Raw genomic sequence first — 18,316 nt, forward strand, 5'->3', positions numbered from 1 at the left:
TTGAACATAAAGGATTATAATATTAATTGATGTCCCTTAGTTACAACTTTAAAAACTTCATTTTGATCTGAAAGGAATTTTTAATTACTACGATGTAATCTGAATAACATTGATTTAGACTAAGAAGTTTTTTTGACACAAAGTCTCAATAATGATTCAAAAGTATTTTTCTGTTTATATTTCTGGGCAGAAATGAGCTTCCATACGTCAGCTCACACATGTAACTGCCATTTAGATTCACGTGGTTTCACGACATGTGACAAAAGTATTATTGAAGCTTGAACATATATTTAAAGACAGTGAATCTCTGAGTGAATCAGAAACGTGGGTGAGGTGACTCATCCAATATTAAGTCTTTATAAATGTGATGGTTTTTATTGGAGAGGTTTGTGTGTCACATGATTAATAAAGTGATCAGAGGATCCAGAGAATTATCATTTCTTCTTTTTATCGTTGATTTATTTTTCTCCCTGTGGCGACACTTTAACTTTCTCTGCGTGTTTTTCTGCTGCAGCTCGTTAATAATCAGATTTTTATTAAACTGGGGGTCAGTTAATGTTATTAGTTCATGATTTCTGTTTGCTAGTTGATTCCAATAAACACCAGTCGGTTTATTTCTTTATTTATTTTTGCAAATGTCACGAAAAGTCAAATTCTGTGCAGCGGTCTGAAAAATAAGATAAAAAACATTTACAAATTGACGACAATTACAGCCTCGAAGAACAAAACATGAAAACTGAGAAATGAGACGGTAGAAAAATCCACGATGAGTCAAATTTATAATATACAATGTGGAAATCTGAGTCAGATTCATAAGCATGAAAAAGTCCATTCTTTACTCGCTATGGCTCATAATTTAGATTTAATATTATTTCAACTTTGTATTTACATTTATTTACAGTGTTTGTTCTTCTCCCAACACGAATGTGTTAAAGAAAGACCTCAACTGAAATGATCATTTCTTAATTCATTAATTATGACTCTATTTTCTAAATGTTTCCAAATATCTTCTCAGAGGAGTCACACCCTTACAGTACAATTATTATTATTGATAAAAATGCATTAATATAACATCCAAATACATGAGAACAAGCAAATTAAAACAGCACCACAGTTAAATAAAGTCTAATCTATAAAAACAATCAAATACAATAAAACTCCTCAAATACAATGAATTGATGGTTTGAGAAACCAACATTAGTCAAAGACCTTTTAAAAGTTCATTTAAAAAATTGATAAAAGAAAAGATTTCACTTATTGTGGAAGAATTTTCATGTTTTGAATCGTTCAACGACGACATGTCCTTTTTGTTCTGTATCATATTTTCCCTTCAGTGAAAAACACGACCTCGTTTCTGTGGCAATAAAATAAATCACAGTTTCAACGTGAAGAGAAATATTTTTATAACTGTGATTGTTCTCTGCAATAGATTCAGAAGGTTACACTGCATTCTGTATTATTATTATTATTATTATTGTTATTGTTAATAAATTCACTCCAAATTTAACTTTTAATAGTGTTAATGTCATCTGTGTGTGTGTGTGTACTCTTGTACAGCCGTCTTTGTGAGGACCAGTTTGAGTCTACAACCTACAAAGTGAGGACCTTTTGGCTCATGTGCCTATGGCGCATTACTGGCACCTAGTGGCTGGGCGGTGTTACAACCCATCAGAAGTAATACAGGCTGCGTGACGGAAAACCGTCAACATTTCTTTAATAAGAAATCGCCTGTGTGATTATGATTATGGCGCCGCGGGCCATCACTGGCGCCCCTGGTCTAAACTAAGGTGTTGTTGCCTTGATGTCACCAGAAGATCCTGATCCCCCCCCCCCAACCAGAGGGGGGGGCAGCTCTGAGCATTAACGTGTGACTGTAAGAGATGTGTGTCGGTCCTCGTTGTCAGAGTGGGATTGTGTGTATGTGTGTGTTTGTGTTAAATATGACGACATGTATGTTCTACAGTATAAAGCAGCTCACAGACATTTAAATAAAGCGGTTCTCCACCTGATGGCGCCATTGCGACTGTTTCCTCCTGGTTGATAAACTTAAACTCTGGAGGCTGTTGTGGGTTAGTTGGTGTAGAGAGAGAACCAGTGGATCAGAGAACCAGTGGATCAGAGAACCAGTGGATCAGTGGATCAGAGAACCAGTGAATCAGAGAACCAGTGGATCAGAGAACCAGTGGATCAGAGAACCAGTGAATCAGAGAACCAGTGGATCAGAGAACCAGTGGATCAGAGAACCAGTGAATCAGTGGATCAGTGGATCAGAGAACCAGTGAATCAGAGAACCAGTGGATCAGAGAACCAGTGGATCAGAGAACCAGTGGATCAGAGAACCAGTGGATCAGTGAATCAGAGAACCAGTGAATCAGAGAACCAGTGGATCAGAGAACCAGTGGATCAGTGAATCAGAGAACCAGTGGATCAGAGAACCAGTGGATCAGTGGATCAGAGAACCAGTGGATCAGAGAACCAGTGGATCAGAGAACCAGTGGATCAGAGAACCAGTGGATCAGTGGATCAGTGAACCAGTGGATCAGAGAACCAGTGAATCAGAGAACCAGTGGATCAGTGGCGGTCGAACCAGTGGCGGTCGAACAGCAGCAGAGTTTCCGTCGAACCGGTCGGACCGGACCGAGCTGTCAGTCAGCCAGGGGAGCCCCGCCCTGCAGCGGAGCCCCGCCCTGCAGGTGAGCAGGGCATGGTGGAGCTGGTGGAGACCCAGGAAGCTGCAGATGAACCATGTTTCCGCTGCTGCTGGCTGCTGCGGTGCTGGGAGGATACATCTTCCTCACACAGACGATCTTCCGAAGGGCCAAATGTCGAGGAAACGCAGCGATGGCCGGAAAGACCGTCATCATCACAGGTGAGACTGAGGGGGCGGGGGCAGCTATACAGGTATTTAAAATAAATCAGTTTCTTTCTGAATCTAAATCAAACCATTTGTCAAATTCATATTTCAACTGATTCAGTGACAGTTGATTCAAACGGTTTGGTTGGCCCATTAAAAAACAAGACACATTGAGGCTTAATGATTAAAAGACGTATTTCTCTGACACCAGACCTTCAGGTGCGGCGTGAGAACCACATGTTGGGAAATGAGACGTCACAGGAAACATTTCTCATCAAATCTGTCTCATCCTCGTTCTTCATGAACATGCTGGGATTTGTTTTCTGTTAAACGTGAACTTCCAGGCAGTGAGAAAACAAAATAAATAAATATAAAGAGAATAATGTCTAATAATATTAAAATGTGTTTCAGGTAATCAGATTACAAACAGACAGAGGTGTCATCAAAGACCTAAAATGAAAGAAACCATGTTGGCAAACATTTATTTAACGTCTACTTAGATTTTTCAGTTTGGTTCATGTCCCATCTGCTAACATGGAGGAGGAGGGTTTCTTACCTGTACTGCACCAGGGGGCGGAGAAGATGTGTTGGCCTCACATGTTGTTCATCTTTATTTACAGTCTGATTTAAACTTGTATCCATCGATCAAACATAGAAAAACTTGGATGTTTGGTAACAGTTTGTTTCCTGCAGGAGGAAACACCGGCATCGGTAAAGCCACGGCGCTGCACCTGGCCAGGAAGGGAGCCCGAGTGATCCTGGCCTGTCGAAACCGGCACAAGGCCGAAGCTGCTATCGCTGAAATACAACAGGTAGGAAGAGAAGAAGGGTCGTGTCACCTCCTGCTGGTTCGTCTTCCAGTCACGACAACTGTGAAATGAGCTGTGTCGTAAAATGAAGTGAATGTGTTGGTGTTTGTGAAGCAGCAGCAGCAGGTTGTTTCTGGACATGTTGTGTAGTTGGTGTTTGTGAAGCAGCAGCAGGTTGTTTCTGGACATGTTGTGTAGTTGGTGTTTGTGAAGCAGCAGCAGCAGGTTGTTTCTGGACATGTTGTGTAGTTGGTGTTTGTGAAGCAGCAGCAGGTTGTTTCTGGACATGTTGTGTAGTTGGTGTCTGTGAAGCAGCAGCAGGTTGTTTCTGGACATGTTGTGTAGTTGGTGTTTGTGAAGCAGCAGCAGGTTGTTTCTGGACATGTTGTGTAGTTGGTGTTTGTGAAGCAGCAGCAGCAGGTTGTTTCTGGACATGTTGTGTAGTTGGTGTTTGTGAAGCAGCAGCAGGTTGTTTCTGGACATGTTGTGTAGTTGGTGTCTGTGGAGCAGCAGCAGCAGGTTGTTTCTGGACATGTTGTGTAGTTGGTGTTTGTGAAGCAGCAGCAGCAGGTTGTTTCTGGACATGTTGTGTAGTTGGTGTTTGTGAAGCAGCAGGTTGTTTCTGGACATGTTGTGTAGTTGGTGTCTGTGAAGCAGCAGGTTGTTTCTGGACATGTTGTGTAGTTGGTGTTTGTGAAGCAGCAGCAGGTTGTTTCTGGACATGTTGTGTAGTTGGTGTTTGTGAAGCAGCAGCAGCAGGTTGTTTCTGGACATGTTGTGTAGTTGGTGTTTGTGAAGCAGCAGCAGGTTGTTTCTGGACATGTTGTGTAGTTGGTGTTTGTGAGGCAGCAGCAGGTTGTTTCTGGACATGTTGTGTAGTTAGTGTTTGTGAAGCAGCAGCAGCAGGTTGTTTCTGGACATGTTGTGTAGTTGGTGTTTGTGAAGCAGCAGCAGCAGGTTGTTTCTGGACATGTTGTGTAGTTGGTGTTTGTGAAGCAGCAGCAGCAGGTTGTTTCTGGACATGTTGTGTAGTTGGTGTTTGTGAAGCAGCAGCAGCAGGTTGTTTCTGGACATGTTGTGTAGTTGGTGTTTGTGAAGCAGCAGCAGCAGGTTGTTTCTGGACATGTTGTGTAGTTGGTGTCTGTGAAGCAGCAGCAGCAGGTTGTTTCTGGACATGTTGTGTAGTTGGTGTTTGTGAAGCAGCAGCAGCAGGTTGTTTCTGAACATGTTGTGTAGTTGGTGTTTGTGAAGCAGCAGCAGGTTGTTTCTGGACATGTTGTGTAGTTGGTGTTTGTGAAGCAGCAGCAGCAGGTTGTTTCTGAACATGTTGTGTAGTTGATGTTTGTGAAGCAGCAGCAGCAGGTTGTTTCTGGACATGTTGTGTAGTTGGTGTCTGTGAAGCAGCAGCAGCAGGTTGTTTCTGGACATGTTGTGTAGTTGGTGTTTGTGAAGCAGCAGCAGCAGGTTGTTTCTGGACATGTTGTGTAGTTGGTGTTTGTGAAGCAGCAGCAGCAGGTTGTTTCTGGACATGTTGTGTAGTTGGTGTTTGTGAAGCAGCAGCAGCAGGTTGTTTCTGGACATGTTGTGTAGTTGGTGTCTGTGAAGCAGCAGCAGCAGGTTGTTTCTGGACATGTTGTGTAGTTGGTGTCTGTGAAGCAGCAGCAGCAGGTTGTTTCTGGACATGTTGTGTAGTTGGTGTTTGTGAAGCAGCAGCAGCAGGTTGTTTCTGGACATGTTGTGTAGTTGGTGTTTGTGAAGCAGCAGCAGCAGGTTGTTTCTGAACATGTTGTGTAGTTGGTGTTTGTGAAGCAGCAGCAGGTTGTTTCTGGACATGTTGTGTAGTTGGTGTCTGTGGAGCAGCAGCAGCAGGTTGTTTCTGGACATGTTGTGTAGTTGGTGTCTGTGGAGCAGCAGCAGCAGGTTGTTTCTGGACATGTTGTGTAGTTGGTGTCTGTGAAGCAGCAGCAGCAGGTTGTTTCTGGACATGTTGTGTAGTTGGTGTCTGTGGAGCAGCAGCAGCAGGTTGTTTCTGGACATGTTGTGTAGTTGGTGTTTGTGAAGCAGCAGGTTGTTTCTGGACATGTTGTGTAGTTGGTGTCTGTGAAGCAGCAGGTTGTTTCTGGACATGTTGTGTAGTTGGTGTTTGTGAAGCAGCAGCAGCAGGTTGTTTCTGGACATGTTGTGTAGTTGGTGTCTGTGAAGCAGCAGCAGCAGGTTGTTTCTGGACATGTTGTGTAGTTGGTGTTTGTGAAGCAGCAGCAGCAGGTTGTTTCTGGACATGTTGTGTAGTTGGTGTTTGTGAAGCAGCAGCAGCAGGTTGTTTCTGGACATGTTGTGTAGTTGGTGTCTGTGAAGCAGCAGCAGCAGGTTGTTTCTGGACATGTTGTGTAGTTGGTGTTTGTGAAGCAGCAGCAGCAGGTTGTTTCTGAACATGTTGTGTAGTTGGTGTTTGTGAAGCAGCAGCAGGTTGTTTCTGGACATGTTGTGTAGTTGGTGTTTGTGAAGCAGCAGCAGCAGGTTGTTTCTGAACATGTTGTGTAGTTGATGTTTGTGAAGCAGCAGCAGCAGGTTGTTTCTGGACATGTTGTGTAGTTGGTGTCTGTGAAGCAGCAGCAGCAGGTTGTTTCTGGACATGTTGTGTAGTTGGTGTTTGTGAAGCAGCAGCAGCAGGTTGTTTCTGGACATGTTGTGTAGTTGGTGTTTGTGAAGCAGCAGCAGGTTGTTTCTGGACATGTTGTGTAGTTGGTGTCTGTGGAGCAGCAGCAGCAGGTTGTTTCTGGACATGTTGTGTAGTTGGTGTCTGTGGAGCAGCAGCAGCAGGTTGTTTCTGGACATGTTGTGTAGTTGGTGTCTGTGGAGCAGCAGCAGCAGGTTGTTTCTGGACATGTTGTGTAGTTGGTGTTTGTGAAGCAGCAGGTTGTTTCTGGACATGTTGTGTAGTTGGTGTCTGTGAAGCAGCAGGTTGTTTCTGGACATGTTGTGTAGTTGGTGTTTGTGAAGCAGCAGCAGGTTGTTTCTGGACATGTTGTGTAGTTGGTGTTTGTGAGGCAGCAGCAGCAGGTTGTTTCTGGACATGTTGTGTAGTTGGTGTTTGTGAAGCAGCAGCAGGTTGTTTCTGGACATGTTGTGTAGTTGGTGTCTGTGAAGCAGCAGCAGGTTGTTTCTGGACATGTTGTGTAGTTGGTGTTTGTGAGGCAGCAGCAGCAGGTTGTTTCTGGACATGTTGTGTAGTTGGTGTTTGTGAAGCAGCAGCAGCAGGTTGTTTCTGGACATGTTGTGTAGTTGGTGTTTGTGAGGCAGCAGCAGCAGGTTGTTTCTGGACATGTTGTGTAGTTGGTGTTTGTGAAGCAGCAGCAGCAGGTTGTTTCTGAACATGTTGTGTAGTTGATGTTTGTGAAGCAGCAGCAGCAGGTTGTTTCTGGACATGTTGTGTAGTTGGTGTCTGTGAAGCAGCAGCAGCAGGTTGTTTCTGGACATGTTGTGTAGTTGGTGTTTGTGAAGCAGCAGCAGCAGGTTGTTTCTGGACATGTTGTGTAGTTGGTGTTTGTGAAGCAGCAGCAGGTTGTTTCTGGACATGTTGTGTAGTTGGTGTCTGTGGAGCAGCAGCAGCAGGTTGTTTCTGGACATGTTGTGTAGTTGGTGTCTGTGGAGCAGCAGCAGCAGGTTGTTTCTGGACATGTTGTGTAGTTGGTGTCTGTGGAGCAGCAGCAGCAGGTTGTTTCTGGACATGTTGTGTAGTTGGTGTTTGTGAAGCAGCAGGTTGTTTCTGGACATGTTGTGTAGTTGGTGTCTGTGAAGCAGCAGGTTGTTTCTGGACATGTTGTGTAGTTGGTGTTTGTGAAGCAGCAGCAGGTTGTTTCTGGACATGTTGTGTAGTTGGTGTTTGTGAGGCAGCAGCAGCAGGTTGTTTCTGGACATGTTGTGTAGTTGGTGTTTGTGAAGCAGCAGCAGGTTGTTTCTGGACATGTTGTGTAGTTGGTGTCTGTGAAGCAGCAGCAGGTTGTTTCTGGACATGTTGTGTAGTTGGTGTTTGTGAGGCAGCAGCAGCAGGTTGTTTCTGGACATGTTGTGTAGTTGGTGTTTGTGAAGCAGCAGCAGCAGGTTGTTTCTGGACATGTTGTGTAGTTGGTGTTTGTGAAGCAGCAGCAGCAGGTTGTTTCTGGACATGTTGTGTAGTTGGTGTTTGTGAAGCAGCAGCAGGTTGTTTCTGGACATGTTGTGTAGTTGGTGTTTGTGAAGCAGCAGCAGCAGGTTGTTTCTGGACATGTTGTGTAGTTGGTGTTTGTGAGGCATGGGATGATGGGAGTGATGAGCAAATACTTGTACCCCCCCGTTGGAGCCTACAGGTGGATGCTGGGGGTGGAGGGGCTGAAGCAACTGGTAGTGATACTGCAGCAGCACTGGGAGCAAAGGGGATGCTGGGAAATGTCTCTGTGCTTTAATAGACCACCTGATGAGGTGGGTGTGTTTTAGAGATGGTTGTGGAGAGTGAGGTCACATGATGTACGTCACATGACCGGAGCAGCTCCAGTTGGCTGCCTGAACCAGCTCGCAGGCGTCGCTCCATTTAATTAATTAACTGTAAAATAAAAATAGACATTGATAAATTAATTTATTGAGCTGAAGAAGAAGTAAATTACTAAATAATTCATGATTTGATGTTTATATGAATATTTGAATCAATAGAAAACAAAACACATTCAGAACATGATGCAGACTCTGTAGTACACTGTGACAGTGAGTGCAGATCAAAGTCTTTATTTACACTCTGGTGTCGTCATGGTGATTCTCCAACATCTTCTTCATCTGTTAACACTCGTCATGTTGCAGGAGACAGGAAGTACTGACGTTCTCTACATGCTGTTGGACCTGGCCAGTCTCAAGTCCGTCCGCTGCTTCGCAGAAACGTTCCTGAAAACTGAGCGTCGGCTTGATCTGCTCATCAACAACGCTGGTACACACACACACACACACACACACACACACACACACACACACACACACACACACACACACACAGGCTCCAGGTTTAAAACATCAGACTCGCGTAGAATCTGAAGAACAACTTGAAGTCGCAGGAGCTTCTGTCAATAGCAGCTTCTATTCGCCCGCTCTGCTGCCCCCAGGGGCCGGAGGTAGTTCACACGTTGGTACGTCACGTTCCTGTGAACACGATATCTCGGGAACACCTCGAGAGATGTTGATTTCAATTTGATTCAAACAAAGTTCAAAAGTCATGGTGACCTCTGACATCAACGTGAGGGATATAAATATAATATAAAACTGTTTCTTGTTCACATTTCTTCTAATTGATGAATATGATGACCAGTTTCAATTTATTCTCTAAATCTCTGTGTCTATATCCTGAGATCCGTTCATCTGTCTGTTGTTCAGGGTCCAGTGAAGTTCAGTGTTTGGTTTGATTCTAAACTCATCATGTTAGTGACGTTATCGACAGTTCAGCTTCTAGTCAGTGGTTTTTAAACAGATCAGCTGTGTGTCTGTCCTGCAGGTTTGGTCGCTGACGGACGGACGGAGGACGGCTTCGGCATCGAGTTCGGAGTGAACCACCTGGGTCACTTCCTGTTGACCTGCCTGCTGCTGGAGAGGATGAAGGAGGCCGGGGGCGGGCGGGTGGTCACCCTGTCCTCCATGGCTCACCGCTGGGGACACATCGACTTCGAGGTGCGCTCTGAACACAACATGTACACAACATGTACACAACATGTACACAACACACACATTAGTGCAGTTTCCTCCTGTGTAAGAGAATTTTCCCGAAACCACCGGCATCACACAGAGACTCATTTTTAATAAACAATCCTTTCAAACACAAGTGTTTTTATTTACACTATGTTCATCTGCACCTTAACAAAGGAAGAATATTATACTAAAGTTGAATCATATTATTATAAAGTTAAACACAATTATATTGTTAAAAATATTTAATCATATAATAAAAATGTTTAAGATTTCATATTAAAGTCTAATAATAATGTTAAATTTATTATTATTATTATTATATATATTATATAATAATAATATTATGTTTGATAATATTGTGATAAATATCTAACATTACAATCAAGTTAAATTATATTTCAATAAACATGTAATAATATTATAGTACAGTTTAATATCTAAATAATATTAAAATATTTAGATATAATATTGAAATATTTTTTAAATTAAATGTAATAATATTGTAATAAAGGTTTGGTGATGAGGCGTTTTCTTTTTGAAAGCTTCCTCCTGACTGTTCCTCAGACGTCTTCCAACACGTTATTTCATCACAACAGGTTCTTCTGCCTCAGATTCCTGAGTGCAGGTGTGACACATCACACAAAGACACACAGACACACACAGTCACACACAGTCACACACAGTCACACAAAGACACACACAGTCACACACAGTCACACAAAGACACACACAGTCACACAAAGACACACACACACAGTCACACAAAGACACACACAGTCACACAAAGTCACACAAAGACACACACAGACACACACAGTCACACAAAGACACGCACAGTCACACAAAGACACACACACACAGTCACACACAGTCACACAAAGACACACACAGACACACAAAGTCTCACACAAAGACACACACACACAGTCACACACAGTCACACAAAGACACACACAGACACACAAAGTCACACACAGTCACACAAAGACACGCACAGTCACACAAAGACACACACAGTCACACAAAGACACACACAGTCACACAAAGACACGCACAGTCACACAAAGACACACACACACAGTCGCACACAGTCACACAAAGACACACACAGACACACAAAGTCACACACAGTCACACAAAGACACACAAAGACATTCCTTCAACATAGTCGCTACCTGCTGCTCGAGGCGTCAACACCTGGATGCATGAGGTCCTGTCGGCTCAGTGCTGATCCCTCCCACTTTGTGGTCACCATGTGTTCTCAGGCTCTGGCGGCGGACAAACATCTGGGCACCGGCGGGTACAGCTGGCAGTTCTTCATGGCGTACTGCAACAGTAAACTCTGCAACGTCCTCTTCACCCACGAGCTCGCCAAGAGGCTGAAAGGAACCAACGTCACCTGCTACAGCGTCCACCCTGGTAATTCACCTTGCCCTTCACTTTGACCTTCAGCTTCCTTCACCTCATTTTAGACTCAAACTACAAACAGAGGGAAAGTGACCAGAGAGCAACAACCTGTGTCTCCAGCTCTTGTGGCCAATGTTCAGTTCAACAGCTCCTTCATGTAGAGGCAGAGAGTAAAGGCTGAATGAGCCGTGTGAGGAGTCGACTGGACGTGTTGATGACACTTCTGAAAGGTGACGGACGCAAAACGGAAACATTCACATGAACACAAACGTGTTAGGATGAACAAGAGAAACATGAAGAAGACATCGGCAAAGACGAAACCGATACTGAGCCATTTTAGAATTTAGGACTAGATGAGAAGAGATACTGAATTCATTGAGAAAGCAGGTGTTAGCATGTGTTAGCCGGTGTTAGCAGGTGTTAGCATGTGTTAGCAGGTGTTAGCATGTGTTAGCCGGTGTTAGCAGGTGTTAGCTGGTGTTAGCCGATGTTAGCCGGTGTTAGCAGGTGTTAGCTGGTGTTAGCTGGTGTTAGCATGTGTTAGCATGTGTTAGCAGGTGTTAGCATGTGTTAGCAGGTGTTAGCTGGTGTTAGCTGATGTTAGCCGGTGTTAGCTGGTGTTAGCTGGTGTTAGCTGGTGTTAGCATGTGTTAGCATGTGTTAGCTGGTGTTAGCCGATGTTAGCAGGTGTTAGCCGGTGTTAGCAGGTGTTAGCTGATGTTAGCAGGTGTTCGCTGCTGTTAGCTGATGTTAGCAGGTGTTAGTCGGTGTTAGCAGGTGTTAGCAGGTGTTAGCTGCTGTTAGCAGGTGTTAGCTGATGTTAGCTGGTGTTAGCTGATGTTAGCCGGTGTTAGCTGGTGTTAGCTGATGTTAGCAGGTGTTAGCTGATGTTAGCAGGTGTTAGCTGCTGTTAGCAGATGTTAGCAGGTGTTAGCTGATGTTAGCAGGTGTTAGCTGCTGTTAACAGATGTTAGCAGGTGTTAGCAGGTGTTAGCTGCTGTTAGCAGGTGTTAGCTGATGTTAGCAGGTGTTAGCTGGTGTTAGCTGATGTTAGCCGGTGTTAGCTGGTGTTAGCTGATGTTAGCAGGTGTTAGCTGATGTTAGCTGCTGTTAGCAGATGTTAGCAGGTGTTAGCTGATGTTAGCAGGTGTTAGCTGCTGTTAACAGATGTTAGCAGGTGTTAGCAGGTGTTAGCAGCCACCAGCAGATGTTAGAGACATAACTTCAGTTGTGTATCTTAGCGTCTTCAAGTGTTTTGTTCTTGTGATCAATGATACAAGCCGAACTTGAGGGTACCTGAGGCTGACCCGTGGCGTCGGCGGTAAAAAGCTTCTGTCCACCGCTGTGTTGAGACACGATGTGTGAAACCTGCCTCTGGTGGTGAAGGTCAGAGCGTAATGGTCAGTGTTTGCAGAGTCATTGTTGGAAGGATGAATAATGATGTTGCGTGTTGAAATGATGGATCAGTGAATCTGAGTGACGCCTGTCACGTTGTGTCTGATGAGTGTAATCGTTGATGTCACATGACCCCTGCAGGTGTCGTCCGCACTGAGCTGTCCAGATACGTCAGCCTGTGGCAGAAGATTTTCATCGAGCCCATTGCTCGGCTGCTGTTCCTCGACCCGGAGGCCGGAGCTCAGACCACGCTGCACTGCGCCCTGCAGGAGGGAATCGAACCTCTGAGCGGACGTTACTTCTTCTGCTGTGGCGTACAGGAAGTGTGCGCCCGGGCCAGAGATGACGCGGTGGCCCGTAAACTGTGGGAGGTCAGCGAGAGGCTCAGTGGACTCTCTTAATGTCTGGACTGTTCAGTGACCATGAGCTGTTCCTGTGTCTGTTCCACTGTGAATACATTCATCACAACCTTCTGTCTGCATCGTTTATTTCCACTACTCCTCTCGTGTTTCACTGTCACATGTAACGAAGTACATCTACTTACTTCCTGTACTGAAGTAGATTTATCTTCAGGTACTTTTCACTTTTACTTCACTACATATATCATCAAATAGCTGTACTTTCTAATACACGTTCATGTAGTTTTTTTATATATATAAAGATGATTAGTAATTTGACGGGTATTTGTCATCTGATCCAATCAGAGCGAGCAGGTAACATTAGGCCCCGCCTCCTTCAAGTAATACATCAAGTAATACATCAGGTTATACATCAGGTTATACATCAAGTAATACATCAGGTTATACATCAGGTTATACATCAAGTAATACATCAAGTAATACATCAAGTAATACATCAGGTTATACATCAAGTAATACATCAGGTTATACATCAAGTTATACATCAGGTTATACATCAGGTTATACATCAAGTAATACATCAAGTAATACATCAGGTTATACATCAAGTTATACATCAGGTTATACATCAAGTAATACATCAAGTAATACATCAGGTTATACATCAAGTAATACATCAGGTTATACATCAAGTAATACATCAGGTTATACATCAGGTTATACATCAAGTAATACATCAGGTTATACATCAAGTAATACATCAGGTTATACATCAAGTAATACATCAGGTTATACATCAAGTAATACATCAAGTAATACATCAGGTAATACATCAGGTTATACATCAAGTAATACATCAGGTTATACATCAAGTAATACATCAGGTTATACATCAGGTAATACATCAGGTTATACATCAGGTTATACATCAAGTAATACATCAGGTTATACATCAGGTTATACATCAAGTAATACATCAGGTAATACATCAAGTAATACATCAGGTTATACATCAGGTTATACATCAAGTAATACATCAGGTTATACATCAGGTTATACATCAAGTAATACATCAAGTAATACATCAGGTAATACATCAGGTTATACATCAAGTAATACATCAGGTTATACATCAGGTAATACATCAGGTTATACATCAGGTAATACATCAGGTAATACATCAGGTTATACATCAGGTAATACATCAAGTAATACATGAAGTAATACATCAGGTAATACATCAAGTAATACATGAAGTAATACATCAGGTAATACATCAAGTAATACATGAAGTAATACATCAGGTAATACATCAAGTAATATATCAAGTAATACATCAAGTAATACATCAGGTTATACATCAAGTAATACATCAAGTAATACATCAAGTAATACATCAGGTTATACATCAAGTAATACATCAGGTTATACATCAAGTAATACATCAAGTAATACATCAAGTAATACATCAGGTTATACATCAAGTAATACATCAGGTTATACATCAAGTAATACATCAGGTTATACATCAAGTAATACATCAAGTAATACATCAGGTTATACATCAAGTAATACATCAAGTAATACATCAGGTAATACATCAGGTTATACATCAAGTAATACATCAAGTAATACATCAGGTTATACATCAAGTAATACATCAAGTAATACATCAGGTTATACATCAAGTAATACATCAGGTTATACATCAGGTAATACATCAAGTAATACATCAGGTTATACATCAAGTAATACATCAAGTAATACATCAGGTAATACATCAAGTAATACATCAGGTTATACAAGTAATACATCAGGTTATACATCAAGTAATACATCAAGTAATACATCAGGTTATACATCAAGTAATACATCAGGTTATACATCAGGTAATACATCAAGTAATACATGAAGTAATACATGAAGTAATACATCAAGTAATACATCAGGTTATACATCAAGTAATACATCAGGTTATACATGAAGTAATACATGAAGTAATACATGAAGTAATACATCAGGTAATACATCAAGTAATACATCAAGTTATACATCAGGTTATACATCAAGTAATACATCAAGTAATACATCAAGTAATACATCAGGTTATACATCAAGTAATACATCAGGTTATACATCAAGTAATACATCAGGTTATACATCAAGTAATACATCAAGTAATACATCAGGTTATACATCAAGTAATACATCAAGTAATACATCAGGTAATACATCAAGTAATACATCAGGTTATACATCAAGTAATACATCAGGTTATACATCAAGTAATACATCAAGTAATACATCAGGTTATACATCAAGTAATACATCAGGTTATACATCAGGTAATACATCAAGTAATACATCAAGTAATACATCAGGTTATACATCAAGTAATACATCAGGTTATACATCAGGTTATACATCAAGTAATACATCAAGTAATACATCAGGTTATACATCAAGTAATACATCAGGTAATACATCAAGTAATACATCAGGTTATACATCAAGTAATACATCAGGTTATACATCAAGTTATACATCAGGTTATACATCAAGTTATACATCAAGTAATACATCAAGTTATACATCAAGTAATACATCAGGTTATACGTCAAGTAATACATCAAGTAATACATCAAGTAATACATCAGGTTATACATCAAGTAATACATCAGGTAATACATCAAGTAATACATCAGGTTATACATCAAGTAATACATCAGGTTATACATCAGGTTATACATCAAGTAATACATCAGGTTATACATCAAGTAATACATCAGGTTATACATCAAGTAATGCATCAGGTTATACATCAAGTAATACATCAAGTAATACATCAGGTAATACATCAAGTTATACATCAAGTAATACATCAGGTTATACATCAAGTAATGCATCAGGTTATACATCAAGTAATACATCAGGTTATACATCAGGTAATACATCAAGTAATACATCAAGTAATACATCAGGTAATACATCAAGTTATACATCAAGTAGTACATCAGGTTATACATCAAGTAATACATCAGGTAATACATCAAGTAATACATCAGGTTATACATCAAGTAATGCATCAGGTTATACATCAGGTTATACATCAAGTAATACATCAGGTTATACATCAAGTAATACATCAGGTTATACATCAAGTAATACATCAAGTAATACATCAGGTTATACGTCAAGTAATACATCAAGTAATACATCAGGTTATACGTCAAGTAATACATCAAGTAATACATCAGGTTATACGTCAAGTAATACATCAAGTAATACATCAGGTTATACATCAAGTAATACATCAGGTTATACATCAAGTAATACATCAGGTAATACATCAAGTAATACATCAGGTTATACATCAAGTAATACATCAGGTTATACATCAAGTAATACATCAAGTAATACATCAGGTAATACATCAAGTAATACATCAAGTAATACATCAGGTTATACATCAAGTAATACATCAGGTTATACATCAAGTAATACATCAAGTAATACATGAAGTAATACATCAGGTAATACATCAAGTAATACATCAAGTAATACATCAGGTTATACATCAAGTTATACATCAAGTAATACATCAGGTTATACATCAAGTAATACATCAAGTAATACATCAAGTAATACATCAGGTTATACATCAAGTAATACATCAGGTTATACATCAAGTAATACATCAAGTAATACATCAGGTTATACATCAAGTAATACATCAGGTTATACATCAAGTAATACATCAAGTAATACATCAGGTTATACATCAAGTAATACATCAGGTAATACATCAGGTTATACATCAAGTAATACATCAGGTTATACATCAAGTAATACATCAAGTAATACATCAAGTATTACATCATGACTCAGCAGATCGTTTAATCACTCTACAAGTACTTTTAATTTAATCACTCACTCATTCTGTAGTAATATCCAAATATTTAGTGAAGTTTTTATACCCTAAATAGTGAAGTCAGTGTTTCCCACAATGCATCATGATGGTCACTGAGCAGAATGTACCATCATGCATTGCGTTGACAGCAAGAAAATGGCGGCGAGACGAGGGAAGCGAGGGAGGAGCCGGAACAAACCAACCTGAGGACGTTTGTGATTTCAAGTGTTAATGCTGAATGTAAAATTAACATTTCACATTTATTCAGGGATTTTCCAGCGGCCCATTGTTGTTGATGTTATTTTTGAAAGTGCTTCCTCCTTCCTGCATGTTTCAGCGTCACGCCATCGCCTGGTTGTGTGTGTGTGTGTCTGCCGTGCTGCTGCAGGATTCCACACAGGATCAACAGTTCAGTGGAACGAGTTGGACGAGGAGGACGGGTCAGCTCAGCAGTGCAACAAGAGCAACAATACATTTAAATTCAGTAAATACCAATAACCACAGGTCCAATACAAACATATACTACTGTATACTGTGTATACTGTGAAGGAGTATGTCTGTATACCTCGAGCTGTCGCTCGGCAGCTGATGGAGCTGATGGCAGCGTCACATCCGGAGCAGGTCCAGAGCTCCAGTGTGCTTCTCTGTGATTAGCAGGTTATAAACCAGTCTAATTCACCACTGACCTGAAACTGGGGCAGACGACACAAAGTTCAAACTCTGATCTTCAGCGGTTTGTGACAGCAGCATCTACAACTTAAAAAAGGTCAGAACTCTGTTTCTGTTTCATAGTTTTTATTACTTTGATCACAATATTAACATCACATCACCAGGCTGCTGTTGAATAAACACTTTTACACACAGAATCATTTTGGCTTCATCACATCAAACAGACAAATGTTCATATATGTTGGATTATTTCATATGTGAACAGACTTTATGTGATTAAACATGAATCATGTCTCATGTGTGAGTTTTAATAAAGTTTGTTGAATGTGAACAATGATCAGCTGTTATTGATAAATGTGTTTTTATGTGGATCTTCATCAGTTTGCTCGACTTCATGGATCCACACAAAATCTAAATGATAGAAAACATTTTCCATGAAAGTAAAAAACAAACCAAAGATAAAGATCAGAAAATAATGAAATCTTTTTACACACGTGGAAAAGTCGACAGGAGAAATAAAAACGAGTGAGAAGTAAAAGGAGAAATAAACAAAGCTTTAGAATAACGAGTTTAACTTTTAAATTCAGCAGATTTCTCTTGAAGAAATAAACATGATGAATAAAATCTTTCTCTCTAACTGCTCTGATCCAGCGTCACAGAGACATTCACAGGTCAACCCAGTCTCCTCAGAAAACGTACACCACCTACGTTGGTCCACTTGGAAAAACGTAGTATTCTCACAATTTGGCCTCTCAGATTGTGAGATACCTACGTTTATGTCTGCCCATTGTTTTGCATTGGCCTGTGCCCACGTCACGTGACTCTCAAGATCCCGTCTGCGAAAACGAAAACATGGCGGACATTCCTTGTATTTTCAGATAAAAATGTCATTTTATAATATAGTTTGGGCATTAAAATACATTCTGACACCATTTCTAGCGAGAAATATGCTCTTTGCTTCCACAATCTTCAGCCAGTTCATGCTTACGATCTATATTTTATTAGTTATCACGAATATTTTTCAGATCTCGCCAGAAAAATCGTAGTAATGTGACGTTTTTATCGTTGCTATGGTGGTTGCTGTGAACGCTGCCATGCCGTAAACCACGTCGTAGCGTGCTGTTTGAATCATCGTCCGTGCGTTGCGTCGTTCAGTGAGCGTGAACGTTATTCACGTTATTTGATATTAATATTTGATGATAGATTACAC

At 40.8% G+C, this 18,316-nt stretch overlaps 1 protein-coding gene across 2 annotated transcripts; it reads left to right on the forward strand.

The window, feature by feature from the left end:
• Positions 1-2,713: 2,713 nt before the first annotated feature.
• LOC117756164 (dehydrogenase/reductase SDR family member 13-like) lies at positions 2,714-16,673 on the forward strand. 2 transcript variants are annotated; one of them, XM_034576534.1, is made up of 8 exons: positions 2,714-2,869; positions 3,548-3,666; positions 8,494-8,617; positions 9,176-9,348; positions 10,632-10,785; positions 12,310-12,658; positions 12,786-12,919; positions 16,386-16,673. In XM_034576534.1, exons 1-6 carry the CDS (start codon positions 2,746-2,748, stop codon positions 12,567-12,569), a joined length of 954 nt encoding a protein of 317 aa, XP_034432425.1. In that variant the 5' UTR covers positions 2,714-2,745; the 3' UTR covers positions 12,570-12,658; positions 12,786-12,919; positions 16,386-16,673. The 2 variants fall into 2 exon arrangements, with proteins under 2 accessions (XP_034432425.1, XP_034432424.1); XM_034576533.1 differs by having other exon boundaries at positions 12,310-12,919.
• The last annotated feature ends 1,643 nt before the right edge of the window (positions 16,674-18,316 follow it).

The sequence above is a fragment of the Hippoglossus hippoglossus genome, chromosome 22 (assembly GCF_009819705.1).
Source record: "Hippoglossus hippoglossus isolate fHipHip1 chromosome 22, fHipHip1.pri, whole genome shotgun sequence".
NCBI lineage: Eukaryota > Metazoa > Chordata > Actinopteri > Pleuronectiformes > Pleuronectidae > Hippoglossus > Hippoglossus hippoglossus.